The 15943-nt window shown below is 44.6% G+C and overlaps 1 protein-coding gene across 4 annotated transcripts in view; it reads left to right on the plus strand.

Annotated features, from left to right (window-relative positions):
* Positions 1–15943, plus strand: part of gpat2 (glycerol-3-phosphate acyltransferase 2, mitochondrial) — a 48933-nt gene that overhangs the window by 15663 nt on the left and 17327 nt on the right. For 2 of the 4 annotated variants that reach the window (XM_077600367.1, XM_077600369.1), the window contains exons 3-8: positions 2746–2820; positions 11545–11626; positions 12899–12994; positions 13903–13988; positions 14176–14268; positions 14407–14517. In XM_077600367.1, coding sequence (XP_077456493.1) covers positions 11588–11626; positions 12899–12994; positions 13903–13988; positions 14176–14268; positions 14407–14517 — 425 coding nt within the window. In that variant the 5' untranslated portion in view covers positions 2746–2820; positions 11545–11587. Of the gene's footprint in view, positions 1–2745; positions 2821–5120; positions 5432–11541; positions 11627–12898; positions 12995–13902; positions 13989–14175; positions 14269–14406; positions 14518–15943 lie in introns of those variants that run through there. The other 2 variants (XM_077600368.1, XM_077600370.1) reach the window with 2 other exon arrangements.

The following is a 15943-nucleotide window of genomic DNA, read 5'->3' on the forward strand; positions in this document are numbered from 1 at the left end:
AGGGCTACCGCATCATTTATGATGAAAAAAAGAAGAAAACTGCAATCGTCGTTAGATCGCTTCTTTCGGCCACTTTCTAGTAAATCTCTCTCTCTCTCTCTCTAATGTATGTATACAGTACTGTATGTATTCTCCATTTTATTAAATGTTTTTTTTCAGGACAAACCAATGCGTGTTACTTATACAAGCCTTAAAAATACAAATGCACTTATATAAACCTTCAATATACTTATATAGGCCGTAAATATAAATTATAATACAAAATATAGCACTGAGCAACTTACAAACAAATTCAACTTATGAACAATCGCTCGGAACCTAACTCTGACTCGTTCGTAAGTAGGGGAGCGTCTGTATTCCAATTTTTGTCTGCCAGAACACTCGACGGCGGGTTCATTTGCGCTGTTGTTTTCGCTGTGGTTGCGGTCACCAGAGGTCCCGATAAATGGAACGCGTACTCGGAGCCTCGGACCGGCTTCCCGTCGGAGTTTAATGGAGTGGCGTGCGACGGCCACTTTATCCCCGCCATCGCCATCGTGCTGATATTTTGCGCGCGAATGGCTTGACCCCACCAGTTAGAGAGAGGAAATTGTATGCATTTGCTCTTTGTCGCTCAAATAGAAAGATATAATAATAGCGTTGACCGGGGTTCAGGCTCTTCAACGGCGCAAAATGCATTTTACGGCCCGTCGTCCATCTCCGCTTGGCGGACCCTTGGAAAGAAGACATCATTTTTCACAATATTGCTCCAGTTTTGCGGCTAAAAAAAATTGCATCACGCCGAAATTCAGACCCAATAACCTAGACCAACATGGAGATTAGCATCATTATTTATTTACAATTCCCCTGAATGCTAAGTACAGCCTCCTATTTGTGTTTTTTCTGATGTAAATTTCGACTTTAACGGTGAAATACATGGCCATCATTTTTTTTTTCTGACTCCAGAACTCCTTGGACTTTTGGACTGTACTGAATGGATATTTTCTAACGTAAGAAAAAGTTTGGGGAGTTTGTTTTTTATGACAAACTCAAGTCTAGGACCATGAGTTGTTACTTTTTTCTTTCAAGTTTCAGCCTTTTTGTCAATGTGTGAAGGTTAAATCTTTTGCCGGAATCTTTCTGCCTTTTTACTGGATGACAATCCTCAGGCCGGCCTTCCTACTTTTCTTGATTTGCATCTTACTGGCGTATTCGTCTGCACTTTTTGTTCATGTCGGTCTTCCAGCGACACCCTCAAATAAGCCTTGAAATGTTTGAAAGTACGGGGAGAACATTTGCCGTACTTAAATCTCGTCACCTTTCCGTTGACGTACGGTTTGAAAGATGATTGATTGTGTTGGGTTTATTCTGGGATGTTTCTATATGTTCATTAAGCATTTTAATAGGTAATAAAGCTATAAATTAATTTGTGCTTTATATGGGACCAAGTAAGAGGACACTTTCCCCCACAGCTGCTTTCGAGGCCAGTTCATTGTTTTCAGGACTATTGACTGAACAGAAACACCTTGTTCCAGGCCGAGGATGTTGATCTACAAGGGACTCATAAATTGCTTTGACTTGGACTCTGGCACATGGCTATAATCGCATTATTGTCTAAAGATACGGCTGCTTTGTTTACCTTATAAAGAAATGATTATGCTTACTTCTGCAAATTCGTACGCGGGTGTTTTTGGTTTCGATCTGATATGAGATTGTTGTGGCAGTTGTTTTTTTACCTTAAGGGTGTTATTCGGTTAGCTTATGCAATTGTTTTGAATCAGATGCCATTAAATGTTTTGAGTATGGCGCGACAAAATGGATAGAGGAGGATACCGTTTTTCAGAATCCTCCCGGATGAAGACCAATCGGGAGTGATTTTCACTTGCAGGTTGTAACAAGTGTATGTTTAAAGATGTCCCCATGTTTATTAAATTGTATTAATAAGGAATCCATCAGATAGCATAAAGTTAAAAAGCGCTGTTCTCCTCCTGTCTGAAACCCTGACCCAAACCCCATTTATAAAAGTGTGCGCACACCCTGACCATCTATCACTGGAAGGCTTTACGCTAATCTTGCTACTAGGACTCGGCACTGAAGGGAAAAAAAGGTACTTGTTATCATCGGCGTGCTCCTACTTGGCGGTTTTTCGTTTAGCGCGGCCATGTCTGCTCTGCGTTAACCGCCATACCGCACACTACTTTATTTGCAGTGTCTCGATAGAGTGAGGTGGTCAAACGACGCCGTTTGTCCATGTATAGTACGTGTTCACGTGAAGGTCATTTCCCGGCGGCCTCTGGGGAAACGACAGCTCAGGCGTTGAAAGAAATAGATTCATAATTAATATCTTGAATGCGGGCCGTGCAAGAGAGCCTTCGCAACGTGCCACGGGCAGCTGTTTGATGCTATATCCCCCGCTACGCTCGGCTGGCTCCCGTGCGTCGTGCGTCATGCGTCGGGCGTCGGGCCCACACGTGCCCAAACTGAGAATTCATGAGCAGGTGGCGGCGGCGGCGGCGGCGTAGAAAGCGCGCTTTTTACTTTGACGATACCGAGGTCCCAAATCTGCCATTTGCTGTTTGTCAACGACTCTCTTAAGACATTTTTTTATTTCCTAAAAGGGAAAAAAGGTTCTTGAAATGGAGGGAAGACACAATTAGAGATCCAAAATCTTCCACTCCCTGCCTCCCTCCTATTTTTGGTATTTTTGGTGTTTTGCTAGCATGCACCTGGGTAACTATTTCTTTTGCTTTTGTCATCTCCATCCAGGGTATTTTTCCTTGTCTAACCATCGAGTCGCCGCCCAGCTCCAAGTGCCCGTCGGTCCCGGCGGCGTTGACCAAGGTAAGTGGAAATGTCAACTGGCGTGATCCACGTTCCGGCACGCCGGGTTTTGACGGGCGTTTCATTAAACACCGGCGAAGGGACCTTAATGAACCAGAAGAGCAGCCCGCTAAACGCTCACCACAGAAATTTGCATTGGCTTTGACCAGGGCATCACAATCGACTTATGGCGGAATTTGTGGGCGGTCCTTCTCGTTTTCAATCAAATGCAAATGTCCATTCACGCTCCATGAAAGCCAGTTTTTGAGATTGAAAAAAAAACCAAAGAAAAATCTTGGCATCTTATATTTTGTCAAAACCCTTTGCCATGATGGTGTCTGATAGGTTTATTATTAATACACTTTAATCAAAACAGGGAGACATCATTAACATACTCTGGCTACAACTTGCAAGGAAAATCACTCCCGACTCGTCCTCGTCCAAGACGATTCTAAAGAAACGGCATCCTCCTCTGTCAATTTAGTCGGCGCAAAATCAAAACATTTAAGGTAATCTGATTCTAACCGAATAACACCTTTAAGGTCAAAAACAACTGTCACAACAATCTCATATTAGATCGGAACCAAAAACACCTGCGTAAGAATTTGCACAAGTAAGCATACAAAGTGACCCGAGCGGATCGGGAACCAAAACAACTGCGTAAGAATTTGCACAAATAAGCATAATCATTTCTTTATAAGGTAAACAGAGCGACCGTATTTTTAAACAAAAATGTCAAATTTTTAAAGTCAATGTGGCCCCCGGGCCCAAAAGTTTGCCCAACACTGCCCTAACTAATAGGTGTCATGATGGAAATTTCCACCAGGCTATGCAAAATTCTATTCTAGTGACTACACTAAATAAACCAATTGACTAATAAATAACATAAGAATTCATTCCATACTCCACAGATCTTTTGAACGCGATTCCATGGTTAAGGCCCGTCCTTCTAGGATTAATAGATGAATAATGGAAATGGATTGGGGAGGACGACTCCCCGCCAGGACCGGCAAGTCTATCGATGAAGACCTAACGAGAAAAATGTGCTGAGACAAAGCCGTCGAAGCCTATTGAAATGATCCCCTTTAGCACTTTTCTGGCCCGTCAGCTTTTTTTTTCCCACGGCGGGGAAATCTCGCCGTCGACGGCGCCATTACTCGGACGGATTTGAGAGAACGGACGGCGGATGAGATACATCCCAGATAAATGCCTCCCTCCATTTCATTTCTATCACTGGCAGCGATAAGGCCGGGCCGCTTCTTTATGGCCGTCGTTAGTTTTATGGCTGTTGTTAATGCGCCGTTGCGTGGTGGCTTCTTTTGGCACATCAAAAGCAATGCCGGCCGGATTAGCGGATCAATCACCGTCACTTTTGCCTTCTGGAGGAGAACCAATGGGGAGGAGGAGAAGAGAAAATTCAGCAGAAAAAGCAACTTGATAGGTTAGGGCAAACAAACAAAAAAAAAGAAGATAACGAGTGGACGCAGAGGAGTTTGAAGTCAAGAGACACAAGCCAATTGCCACCAGGATGGATTGCCTCAGCGTGTGCGTGTGCGTGTGCAGTTAGAAAAGTCATTTCAAGTGGGCGGAAAAAAAAATAATGGACTCGCTGAGAAGGGACTTGTCTTTGGTGGTCCAAAACAAAGTCAACAATAAAACCCTCTCAAGGAGTAGACGCCGCTGTGTAGAATCCATTTGGCCGCCAAACGAACGCCAGTGGCTCATTTGAAAACGCTGAATTCCATAGGCTGCTCTAGACTCTGTTGATAGGGAACTATGTGAATGCTTTGATATTTTGGATGGAGTTTGTTCCTCTCGCTGATCTTTTGATCGCGCCACGGAAAATATCCTCCAGTCGCTGAGCCATTTTGCCCAGACGCAGTGGCAGAAGATTGGCTTCACTTGAAGTTCCTAAATAGCATGTTTTGTTTTTTTGGGGGGCCACTTTTGAAAATGGCGAATGACAGAGTCGCAACACCCGGCCGGCTTTTGCCTTTGTAACAAAGCATCTCCGGTGCGAGGATGGACCGGCCGGCGTCCATTTTGGAGAGGCTAAAACACCACAATTAGATGGCTAGCTTGAATTTTTGACACTCTTGAGTTGACGCATGACGACAACGCTGTCGAAATGTACTACTGAAAAAATAATTTGGTTTAGCACATCAAATGGCATCCTAGTTCCGTGGTCATTGGATTGGATTGGATAACTTTATTCATCCCGTATTCGGGAAATTTCATTGTGACAGTAGCAAGAAAAGGCATAGTTCTAAGTTAGACAGTACTGTCAAAGGCCGCAGAACAACAAAGCAAAAGCAAAAAGCACAAAGTACAAAGCAAATCAAAGTCAATGGGATCATTAAGAATCACTAAATCATTAAGACAGAAAAGCAGCAAAAACACAAAACGAGCTACGAGTTTCGGTAGCAAAAACGGATAGACTCAAAAAGACGTAAACTTGGACAAAAACTGGAACCACACACGGGAAGTCTTCCATGAGATGGGGAACTTTTGCAGACTGTGACCGAGGTAGAGAATATGCAGAGTCACTCTTCCAAGCTTATCTGCACAGTTCCTCAGTAGTCTGGAGCTGAAGAAAACAGCAGCAGGGCAGAACTCCTCGACTCCGTTGCTGGTAAGCGCCGACAGCTCTTCCGTCTTATCCCACCATGGAATGCTTGGTCAGAAGCTCGGAAACTCCGGCGGCACAGAGGTGTTGCTCCTTCTGCTGCATATTGTAACGGCTAGTCCCGTGTGTGTGACGGCGTAGGCATGGCTGAATGGTTCCAAAAAAAAAGAAGTAGCCGAAAGAAGCCAGGCTCACAGAACAAGGAAAGTTTTATAAACATTAAAGTAAAAAGTATAAAGTACAAAGTAAAGTAAAAATGGATGTATTAAGAAATATTAAAATGTATTTTTTTTAAAAGCCATTGGGGAAAGATGAGCGGGACTTTGGATGGGGAGGCCAAACACAGGCGGAACCGGCGGCCAAAAACAACAAAGAGAACTACTTTGCCGAGCTCTATCGTTCAGAACGCCGTTTCCATCGCAGAAATCTAATAATGCACAAAAGGGGAAGCCGGAGAATAGTGCTGTATTTGCAGAGTTATTGAAGGAGCTCTTCTTCTCTGCTGCCATGGGGATCTTTTCATTCTCTTTTGGCCTTTTCTTTGAGAGGATCAAGATGGCAGGAGGAAATGGAGTGGCAAATATCAGTCAAATTCATTAACAGAATTCTGCCTGGAATTTCGCTTCCTAAGAACCATTTATTTTGATTTTTTTTTGCCATTTTATCCAGAGATAACACGGCCCATCGTCCATGGACTCGGCTGTTTACGCTTGGATGAATTTGGAACCATTGTTCAAATATGTTTAATGGATCTCTCCAAATGTTCTTCGAGCTGCATCTTCTGCTCAATCCAGAAAATAGACATGTGGTTACGGCAAAGAAATAATAGCCTTTGCGGACGCTGGCATTTACATCTCATTTGTAAGTCCAGCGAGGAGCAGTCGCAATCCTTCATAATACGCACGCCAGAATAACTTGCACGTTATTGTAAGACACTGAAGTACAGACGCTCCCCTACTTACGAACGCAATTGGTTCCGAGCGATTGTTCATAAGTTGAATTTGTTTGTAAGTTGCTCAGTGCTATATTTTGTATTATAATTTATATTTAAGGCCTATATAAGTATATTGAAGGTTTATATAAGTGCATTTGTATGTTTAAGGCTTGTATAAGTAACACGCATTGGTTTGTACTGAAAAAAAACATTTAATAAAATGGAGAGAATACATACAGTACTGTACACATACATTAGAGAGAGAGAGATTTACTAGAAACTGGCCGAAAGAAGCTATCTAATGATGATTGTAGTTTTCTTTTTTCATCATAAATGATGAAAATAAATGATAAATGATGACCACTTGGGGCTCCGTCAAGGTCTTGCTTGTCTTTTGCGACCGGTTCAGTCCTGCCGTCAACGCGTGCGTGCGTTCTACGGATAGCTGGCTACTAATGCGTTCCGTCCAATAGGCCGTGCTGCTATCATTTGTTGACAACGTGTAAAAACAGGCTTTTCCCGGCGCGCTGACCTTGTATACAGCAAACCACAGTGGTTGGCTATTTTGAGAAAGAATGCCTGTGCTTTTGCATCCGGTCGCCCCTTTAGCTTTTGACCAGAGTTCAATGCGTTCCCGCGGGGGGGCGGGGCGGACCCCACCACGCTTATTTATATGGCCACTGGGAGAAAGGTCATCTGGTGGTGCTGTTTGCGGACAAGGAATCCAGCTTGCGTTTCTTTGAGCGCACGTCCTTTTCGGAAGGAAGCAGATGGGCGCGAGCGCCGTTGGCCGCGGAGTCGTGGCCCCTGTCAAGCCGCGTACTTTTTAATGAGCTCACCCAATGACCCTCACATGTCCGCCCGTCTCTGACACCAAACGGCCGGCCGACCGTTTCAATTCCGCTGTGAAACTTGCGGACACGTCGCCTGGCTCTTGTGCGTTTCTCGTGCGTTGACTTGGGCATCTTCTTGGAAACCGGAGTACAGACGCTTCCCTACTTACGAACGAGTTACGTTCCGAGCGATTGTTCATAAGTTGAATTTGTTTGTAAGTTAATTCAGTGCTATATTTTGTATTATAATTTATGTTTAAGGCCTATATAAGTATATTGAAGGTTTATATAAGTGCATTTATATGTTTAAGGCTTGTATAAGTAACCAGCATTGGTTTGTACTGAAAAAAACATTTAATAAAATAGAGAGAATACATACAGTACTGTATACATACATTAGAGAGAGAGATTTACTAGAAAGTGGCCGAAAGAAGCTATCTAATAACGATTGCACAGTTTTCTTCTTTTTTTAATCATAAATGACGTGGTAGCACTATATGGCATCATTCAATTGATTTGCAAACTTTGTGCAACGTTCAATATTTGGGTCTTGCTGCTCCATCTTTCTGTTTAGAAATGGTACTGACGGTCGAACGATTCAAGTTGTATTCCTGTGCAACGCTCACCACTTTCTCATGCGCATCAAGCTTCTTTATTATTGCCACTGGTTTCAAATGAAATGGCTTGCCTCTTCTTTGCACCTCCCTCAATAGAAGCCTTTCGCTTTTCACCAACCATATTGAATAATGGATGCACGAGATATTTAATGATACAAAAGGTTCTTTGCGCACTGGAGATACGTTCACGCACTTCTGCACTGCAACGAACTGGGCAGAGGAAGGTAGATGCTGGGTGAGCTGAGCTCTCACAGCGCCAGGCGTCGGTCGGTATTAGCGGCGGAAAGAAGCACTACTCGGAAAAAGGCGCGCAATACAAAATGGAACTTACGAACATTTTTCGACCTAAACGCAATTTGCAGACATGTTCGTATGTACCGTTGTTGGTAACTCGAACGTTCGTAAGTAGGGGAGCGTCTGTACCCAAAGAAAAGGGAGGCCCCGCCCCCTCCGTCTGTAACCCGTCTGCTAAATGGGTGCGCAGTGTTAGCGGCCTACGGGCGACGGGCTTGTAAAGACTGTTGATTCAACTTTTGTCCCCGCCATAAAGAATTTTAGTGCCTGCCCGTGGTTCGGTCATTTCAATTTTAGCATAAACAATTCCTGAACGCTCACTTGACTTGGGCCAACGTGCCTCTGACGTTCCTCTTATCTCATGGAGTGGGAACGAGAGGTTGTTCAGCCGCTTAGCGGGTCACTGACGCGCTCGTTCTCGCCTTGATTGATTTTTATTTTTTGGGTTGTTTTTTTTACCTTCCCCTGCTTCTATTTTCTAGCTCGACCCACTCATCCACTCGTGGCTACTCTTTGGCTTCCTAGAATACAAAGCAAAAGCTATCCGCCGCTGCCATTTGTTGCGTTATGTACGACCATTCGTCCGGCCACGCTTTTCGGATCACGGTACTACGGCCAATCAGAGAATTAACCTGCACATTCCGTTGGAAAATGAGCGTTAGCTCCACCACATCAAATATATTGTGGCTGCTGCTATTTGTATTTGGCTAGCCCGCTGACTGCAGGGTTAGCGACGCAAACAACAACATAGGAGATTGCTAAAACTAGCACCGAAGCAGGACCAAATCATCTAATGATAGCCATTGCATTATTTCAAAGTATCCCGGGGGGGGGGGCTCCTTCATCGAAGCACCGGGGAGCGCAAATTGCGCTGAGCTGGTGGAAAACGCCACGCAGACGTATGTCAACGTGATGGACTTTCACGCTCTGCCAGCGGAGCGGGACTCGTTAGGCCGTCGACGCGTACAACTTGGCAGTAAATGCCTTGGAGTGGCGGTCTCGCGGGTGCCGTTGCAAATAAAAAAAATCAATCGGTCGATCAGTAGCCGCGCGGGCCGGAGCGTAGCCGCATCGATTCCTTCGCGCTAAAGCTATTCTTTCTTTTTTTTTGGTTACTTTCTGGGCATTTCCACCGCTTACATGCTTACACGTGGATGGGGAACTTGTCACCGCACCCTAAATCCGAGTCGTCCCAGAAAGCGGGCCCGATGGCCTCGTTGGTTCTGTTAGACTTCTGACTCCAATTCCTAAATCTGTTTTCTCCAGTCTAACAACTGTGCGTGTTCAGCATTGAAGGAAGAGAACAGGGTTTGCGAGTTACTCCACAGATGATTTATTCCTAATATTGATCCTTACAGAGCTCCGGGTCCCTTTCCCAAATATAAAACCAGCTGAGCGTCGCCGTGCTTCAGTGGAAGATTAAAGAGACTAAAGTCCAAACCCGCGTTTGCCCAATTATAGTATAACAAAGATGAATATTCATTCGCTGATTTTAATGATATGTGGACTGTCCCACGACATTCTGGAGGCGTGTCCTCTCCTGGAATCTGCTTGCCCGTGAATCCACATCTGGCCTTGGTCGCCTTCTCCGCGGGGAATCCTTTGTCTTCTTTGACGGTTTCACCTGGACCATTTGACACCTGGACCACTTGACACCTCGACCACACCTTGAAGTAGAAACTCAGACAAAGACCTTTTGTACATTGTAATTGAGTTGAGAACAATAGTTTGAATCCTACAGTGGTACTATATCAAAATGAAACAGCTACAATAAAATGAAGGAGTAAAATATGTCATATTCTTCAGTTCAAATCGGGTTTTAAAACGGGGTTCATTGATTTTGAAGGATCGGCTCGTCGATCGCGCGATACCGGCGGATTAAAGCGTGTGTGAAAGCGTTGAGGTAGTATGTGGGTTGTCAGAAAATACTAGCTGAGAAAAACATTGTCCCGTGACAACATCAAATTGGAGAAAATTCCAATCAAGAGAGCTCCATTCGTCACATTGGATTCTTTTTTTAATTGATGACAAGCATATGTTTCATACATTTGTTCACAACCTCAGATTATTTTGCCACTAGCCCTCTTGAATAACTTTATTTAAATGGCATCAATTTAAAACAATTTGCATGGGCTATTTTCTTTCCCCTCTCGAATACACGGCACTCGGTATCAGCAGATCTGCACATCTGAGATGGCTTGGACTGGACTAGCATGCAAAAATATCCCATGGGGACAATACTAATGCTCCTCCTTCTCACTGGGTCCGATGATTATTTGGAATGTTTTGGAGTCCTTGGAAGGAAAATGCTCATCGACGGTTCCGGCCTGGAAATAGCGCACTTTATAGCCGTTTCCGCACCGTTGTGTTTTTCCCTTCCAAGTGGATTATATAAGGCCATTAGAGGTAATTTGGATTTTTATTCCCTCTACTGACTGCTTTGCCGCCACGTATCCTCCGACAAGCCCCACACCTGCAAAGCTCCACCGATTCCCGTGCACCTCTTAGCGGTGACTTTGCGCCCTCCCACAGGAATTGCCAATGAATGTGGGAACTTAAAAGTTGGAGCTCCCTCCCAGCTCGGGGTTTTAATTTGCCAAGTAATGGAGGAGAACAGAATGGACGGGGAAAAAATACGCCAAAGAAATGTCTTTGGTTTTAAGGATGGACAAACATCACGTCATCCGTCCATCTCTCTTACCTGTCCATTTTTTCTTGGATTGGATAACTTTATTCATCCCGTATTTGGGAAATTTCATTGTGACAGTAGCAAGAAAAGGCATAGTTAGAAGTTAGACAGTACAGTCGCAAAGGCCGCAGAACAACAAAGCAAAAGTCCCCGGATTTTTGGTCGGCCGGACGTTTGGTCGACCGGACGTTTGGTCGAACGGACTTTTGGTCGCCGGGTTCGCTCGCTGTCAAATTATGTTGTATGAGTTTACTGTTGATATTTTGATATTAGATATTTAGATATTAAACTCACTCTCTCTCTCATGATTATAATTTTGAGAGCTGGTTTCAACAGTAACAACCCAGCGACCAAACGTCCATTCTACCAAACGTCCATTCTACCAAACGTCCGGTCGACCAAACGTCCGGGGACGAAACGTCCGGGGACCAAACGTCTTTCGCCGAAACGTCCGAGTACCATTAGCAACAGTATAACAATGTTGTCAAAAGAATTCAGACTTTTTGTACTTTAAAAGTGGTGAAATGACAAAAAAAAATCACACATTTTCATGGATTTTTACTTTTCAATTCTGAGAATGGCTCTCAAGAAATAACATTAGAAAATATGAATTGTTTATGGCTCTCTCTGTCAAAAAGGTTCCCGACCCCTGTTTTAGAGAGAACTGGGATGGCCAGAGGAAAAGAATCCGCCCTGTATTTGTGTGCATATTGCAATCAATTGCTTTGTAATCCCCATCTTTGTCTCAGCAGATCACGGCATCCAAGTGGCTTCATCGTGGCTGTGAACGGCGGGATGAGCGCAGGCGTGGCCGTGCCGCGGAAAAGACCCACGGTGAGACCCTCGCGTGATTGGCTCTTCTTGACAATGGCTCGTACACAAGCCTGCTTTTTCCTCTCTATTCCGCCAGACGGCGTTTGTATTGCAACCTTTGCTCGCCTTCTTCCGCCTGTTTTATTCTTTGTGTCGTCTGGGCTTTAGCACGCTGGGCTACTTTTTCCAAGCGCGCGCCCGCCCGCCGACTTCCCCGAGGAGCTGCAGTAAAAGCCAATAATTGAGCCGCAAATACTCGTCGTGATGGAGTAGCTGCTCATAAACCTTGCTTGGAAATTTGCCTGGTGAATTTGCTCGGGAAAGACAACACCTTGGAGTTCCCCGTTCCCGCGTGACGCTGTCTTTCCTCCCGTCCTTGTTATCGATTTGACGAGATTGACGAGTCCGTTCTATTCAAAGCGGATGCGTCACTTCGTTTCTTTCGCCACGTCCTGCACTTGAGCAATAAAAGCTGTCTGCCAAGCTGGTAGAATGATGTTAACTGAAAAGGTTTTAGGGCGTTTGGCTCGGGTGCGGTCGATTGGTCGCCCGTCTTTTGGTCGCCCGTCTTTTGGTCGCTGGTCTTTTGGTCGCTCTGATCGCGACAACGGGCGACCAAAAGACCGGTGACAAAACAAGGTAAAACAACAGGGTCTACGCATGAATAAAAGCCAGCAATGGCCCTGAGCAGTTTCACTGAGCCGACGTGTGAGTGTAGAAGACTTTGTATTTACATGCGCTGTCCCTTTAAGAAGTTACGTCAGTCAGGCTCAAGAACAAGTTCTCCAACATAACACAATAAAAGTACGGGAAATTTGGAGCTTTTCTTTAGCCTAATAATTAATAAGGCATTAAGTATGACTAAATAGTCATTCACAGTTTGTATTTAGGGAATTTGAGCAACCATTTAAATGGTAATTATCACTTACCTTCCGGGCGACCAAAAGATTAGCGCCCAAAAGACCGGTGACCAATCGACCGTGTACCGTTGGGCTTTCCCCTGGGATCCAAAACTGAAGGGCCGCCGTGGGTGGGTGCAGGTTTTTGTTCCAACGGATCCGGCACAGACACTTTGACCCATGAGGTTTCTGCAGAAAACAAGAAGCACCTGACTGTAATCCACTGATTGCACTTGTAGGACACACGATTGGTGAAAAGGTGCCCAATCTATGGGTTGGAATAAAAAAAAACACCCACTACGGCCCTTTCCGTAATAGTTTAGACACCCCCTGCGCTAACGTAGGCCGTTGTGAGGGACGTTTCTAATCCACTCTTGCTCTTCTCCTCCCCTAGTTGGCGCCATCGTTAAGGATGACTCCCGCGCCCGCGCTGGGGAAGTTCCGACCCATGGTGGGCCGGTGCTGCCAGCGCTGCACTCCGGACAGTCTGGTAAGCGGGACGTTTGGAATCCAGTCCACAACGGCTGCCTTTGACGGCCATACGGTCAAATGTCATGACTATGCCACCCGTCGAGACCGAGTAAAAGTGGCATAGTAACGAAGGTTTTTAAAAACGGTTTTATTGTCAAAAAATGCCTTTATTTTCTCATGTTATCCATCAGCAGCTCAGTCCAAATTGATTGGACTCACCCACAATGGGATCACAAAAAGGAAAAAGAGGAATGGAATGTACTGTATGACAGAAAGTGAGCAATATTTAATCTATAAAGTTAGTTTTTCACTTGACACCAGATGACCGCTGCCTGTTATGCTAGGTCAGTCCATACAAGAATGTAGTGCGGACTTTGAACTCCTATGCAGATTAGGTATGATGTTTCATACCTGTCAACCTCTGCCGATAACTGCCCATATAAATGATTATGATTCCCCTTACAACCCCCCCAAAAACCTTACAAACACCGTACGAGTCGTACGGTGTTTGTAAGGTTTTTACTCCTTGCGAGCCATAATAATCACAATTTTAAAGTCAAAACACATGAAAATGTGCGATTTTTTTTTAGTCATTTTACAACTTTTAAAGTACAAAAAGTCTCTTAATTATTTTGACAACATTGTTAAGCTGTTGCTAATCAATGAATTTCAATGAGTTCAATGAGTATCAATGAGTGAATAAATGCAGAAGACTAATGAAAAAAAATCAATGCGGGTGTGCCGACGTGACGTTCAAGACTCTTTTCTCTCACCACCGCTTTCCATATTTGAGCTCAGAGCCATATGCACCCATCAAAAGAGCCACATGTGGCTCCCGAACCATAGGTTCCTTACCCCTGCTCTGGAATGTTTCCTAGCATGCATTTTATTGATTTATTTCCATGCTAACGTCCTTGTCTTTTTCAGGCACGTCATCGTCACGGCGCCAAGCCGGAGCAGGGTCCCAACCCGGGCTTCGGCGACATCCTCTCCGTCAATGAAAGTCACACCAGGTAAAAAGTGGAGCTTTCCAGCTAACACAAATGCCCATTGGAGAGCCAACTTTCTGCCTCGCCAAGCGGGGTCCAGACCCATTGATTTATTTTCTTCTTCTTGTTGTTTTACTTGCCGCGTCGTAGCCCTCCATCTCAGCATTTGGGAGGGAATACCACTTGTTTTTTGTCGTCCTTTGCGGCGCAGGTACAGAGGCTGGCTGGTGCGGAGGATGTGCTGCGTGCTCTTTGTGTGCGGACGCCACGTTTATCCCAGCCGGGGCGGCGCCCGCGAGCAGAGGTACGAGAGATGGAACGGGGGAAAAAAAGACGTGCAGTATGAGTGCGTCATCTGGGGGGGGGGGGGGGGGGGGAATAGATAGACAAGGGACGGACGGACATTGCATTCTTTTCCCGCGATAATCTGTGTTTGTTTCAGCGTGAGGGAGGCTCTGGCAGCAGAAGTCAAGATGGCGGAAACGGCCAAGGGCCATCCCCTCTCATTCTTCCGCCCCATCATTAACACCTGCATCTCACCGTTTTTCTTACGGTACGTTTTTTTTTTATTCACTCCGGGAACCTTCTATTTTGCGACAAAGTCTGAATTCGGCCAAGCCATGTGAAATCCCAAACAATATTTCCCAAGCAATTCACATCAATCCAAAATAGCCTAAAGTTGCTACTCCAATGAGGAGGGCTGGGCCGCAGTGGGTGCGAGTTTTCATTCCAAGCTATAAAAAGGACACCTTTTTACCAATCTGACATCCTACAAGTGCAATCAGGTGCTTCTTGTTTTCTGCAGAAATCTCAAATGTCTGCACTTGATGCGTTGGAACAAAAAAGCTGCACCCACGGCGCCTCTCAAAGACCGCTTTGGCCACCCTTGATCTAAAAGAACCTGTTTTGATAGTTGTACAGATGCTCCCCTACTTACGAACATTCAAGTTACGAACAACGGTACATATGAACATGTCTGCAAATTGCGTTTATGTCGAAAAATGTTGGTAAGTTGGATTTTGTATTGCGTGCCTTTTTCCCAGTAGTGCTTCTTTCCGCCGCTAATACCGACGACGCCTGGCGCTGTGAGCGCTCAGCTCACCCAGCATCTACCTTCCTCTGCCCACTTCGTTGCAGTGCGGAAGTGCGTGAACGTATCTCCAGTGCGCAAAGAACCTTTTTCATTTTTATCAATAAATATCGTGCATCCATTATTCAATATGGTTGGTGAAAAGCGAAAGGCTTCTAGTGAGGGAGGTGCAAGGAAGAGGCAAGCCATTTCATTTGAAATAAGTGACAATAATAACGAAGCTTGATGCGCGTTGCACGGGCATACAACTTGAATCGTTCAACCGTCAGTACCATTTATAAATATAAAGATCGAGCAGCAGGACCCAGATATTGAATGTTGCACAAAGTTTGCAAATCAATTGAATGATGCCATACAGTGCTACAGATATCATTAGATAGCTTCTTTTGGCCACTTTCTAGTAAATCTCTCTCTCTCTCTCTAATGTATGTACACAGTACTGTTTGTATTCTCTCCATGTTATTAAATGTTTTTTTTTCAGTACAAACCAATGCGTGTTACTTATACAAGCCTTAAACATACAAATGCACTTATATAAACCTTCAATATACTTATATAGGCCTTAAACATAAATTATAATACAAAATATAGCACTGAGCAACTTGCGAACAAATTCAACTTATGAACAATTGCAGGGGAGCGTCTGTAACGCCATTCTCAAGGCTTGCAGCACCATTTTTGGACACCAGTCTCTCACGTTAAAACTTAAAAATATAGAATATGTAAAAAAAAAAACAGCTTTTGAAAGCGTGAGTCAGCTAGTCAGCCTTTGTTAGCGTGTCTGCGTGCCTATTTGCAGCCCTCGCTGTGGTTTGTCCATTTTTGCCTTTCTTGCGTCAGCCCACTTCCCCTCGACAAAAGCTGTTGATTTTCATTTTTATGGCTCTTT

Source organism: Stigmatopora argus, chromosome 5 (genome assembly GCF_051989625.1).
Source record: "Stigmatopora argus isolate UIUO_Sarg chromosome 5, RoL_Sarg_1.0, whole genome shotgun sequence".
Lineage (NCBI taxonomy): Eukaryota > Metazoa > Chordata > Actinopteri > Syngnathiformes > Syngnathidae > Stigmatopora > Stigmatopora argus.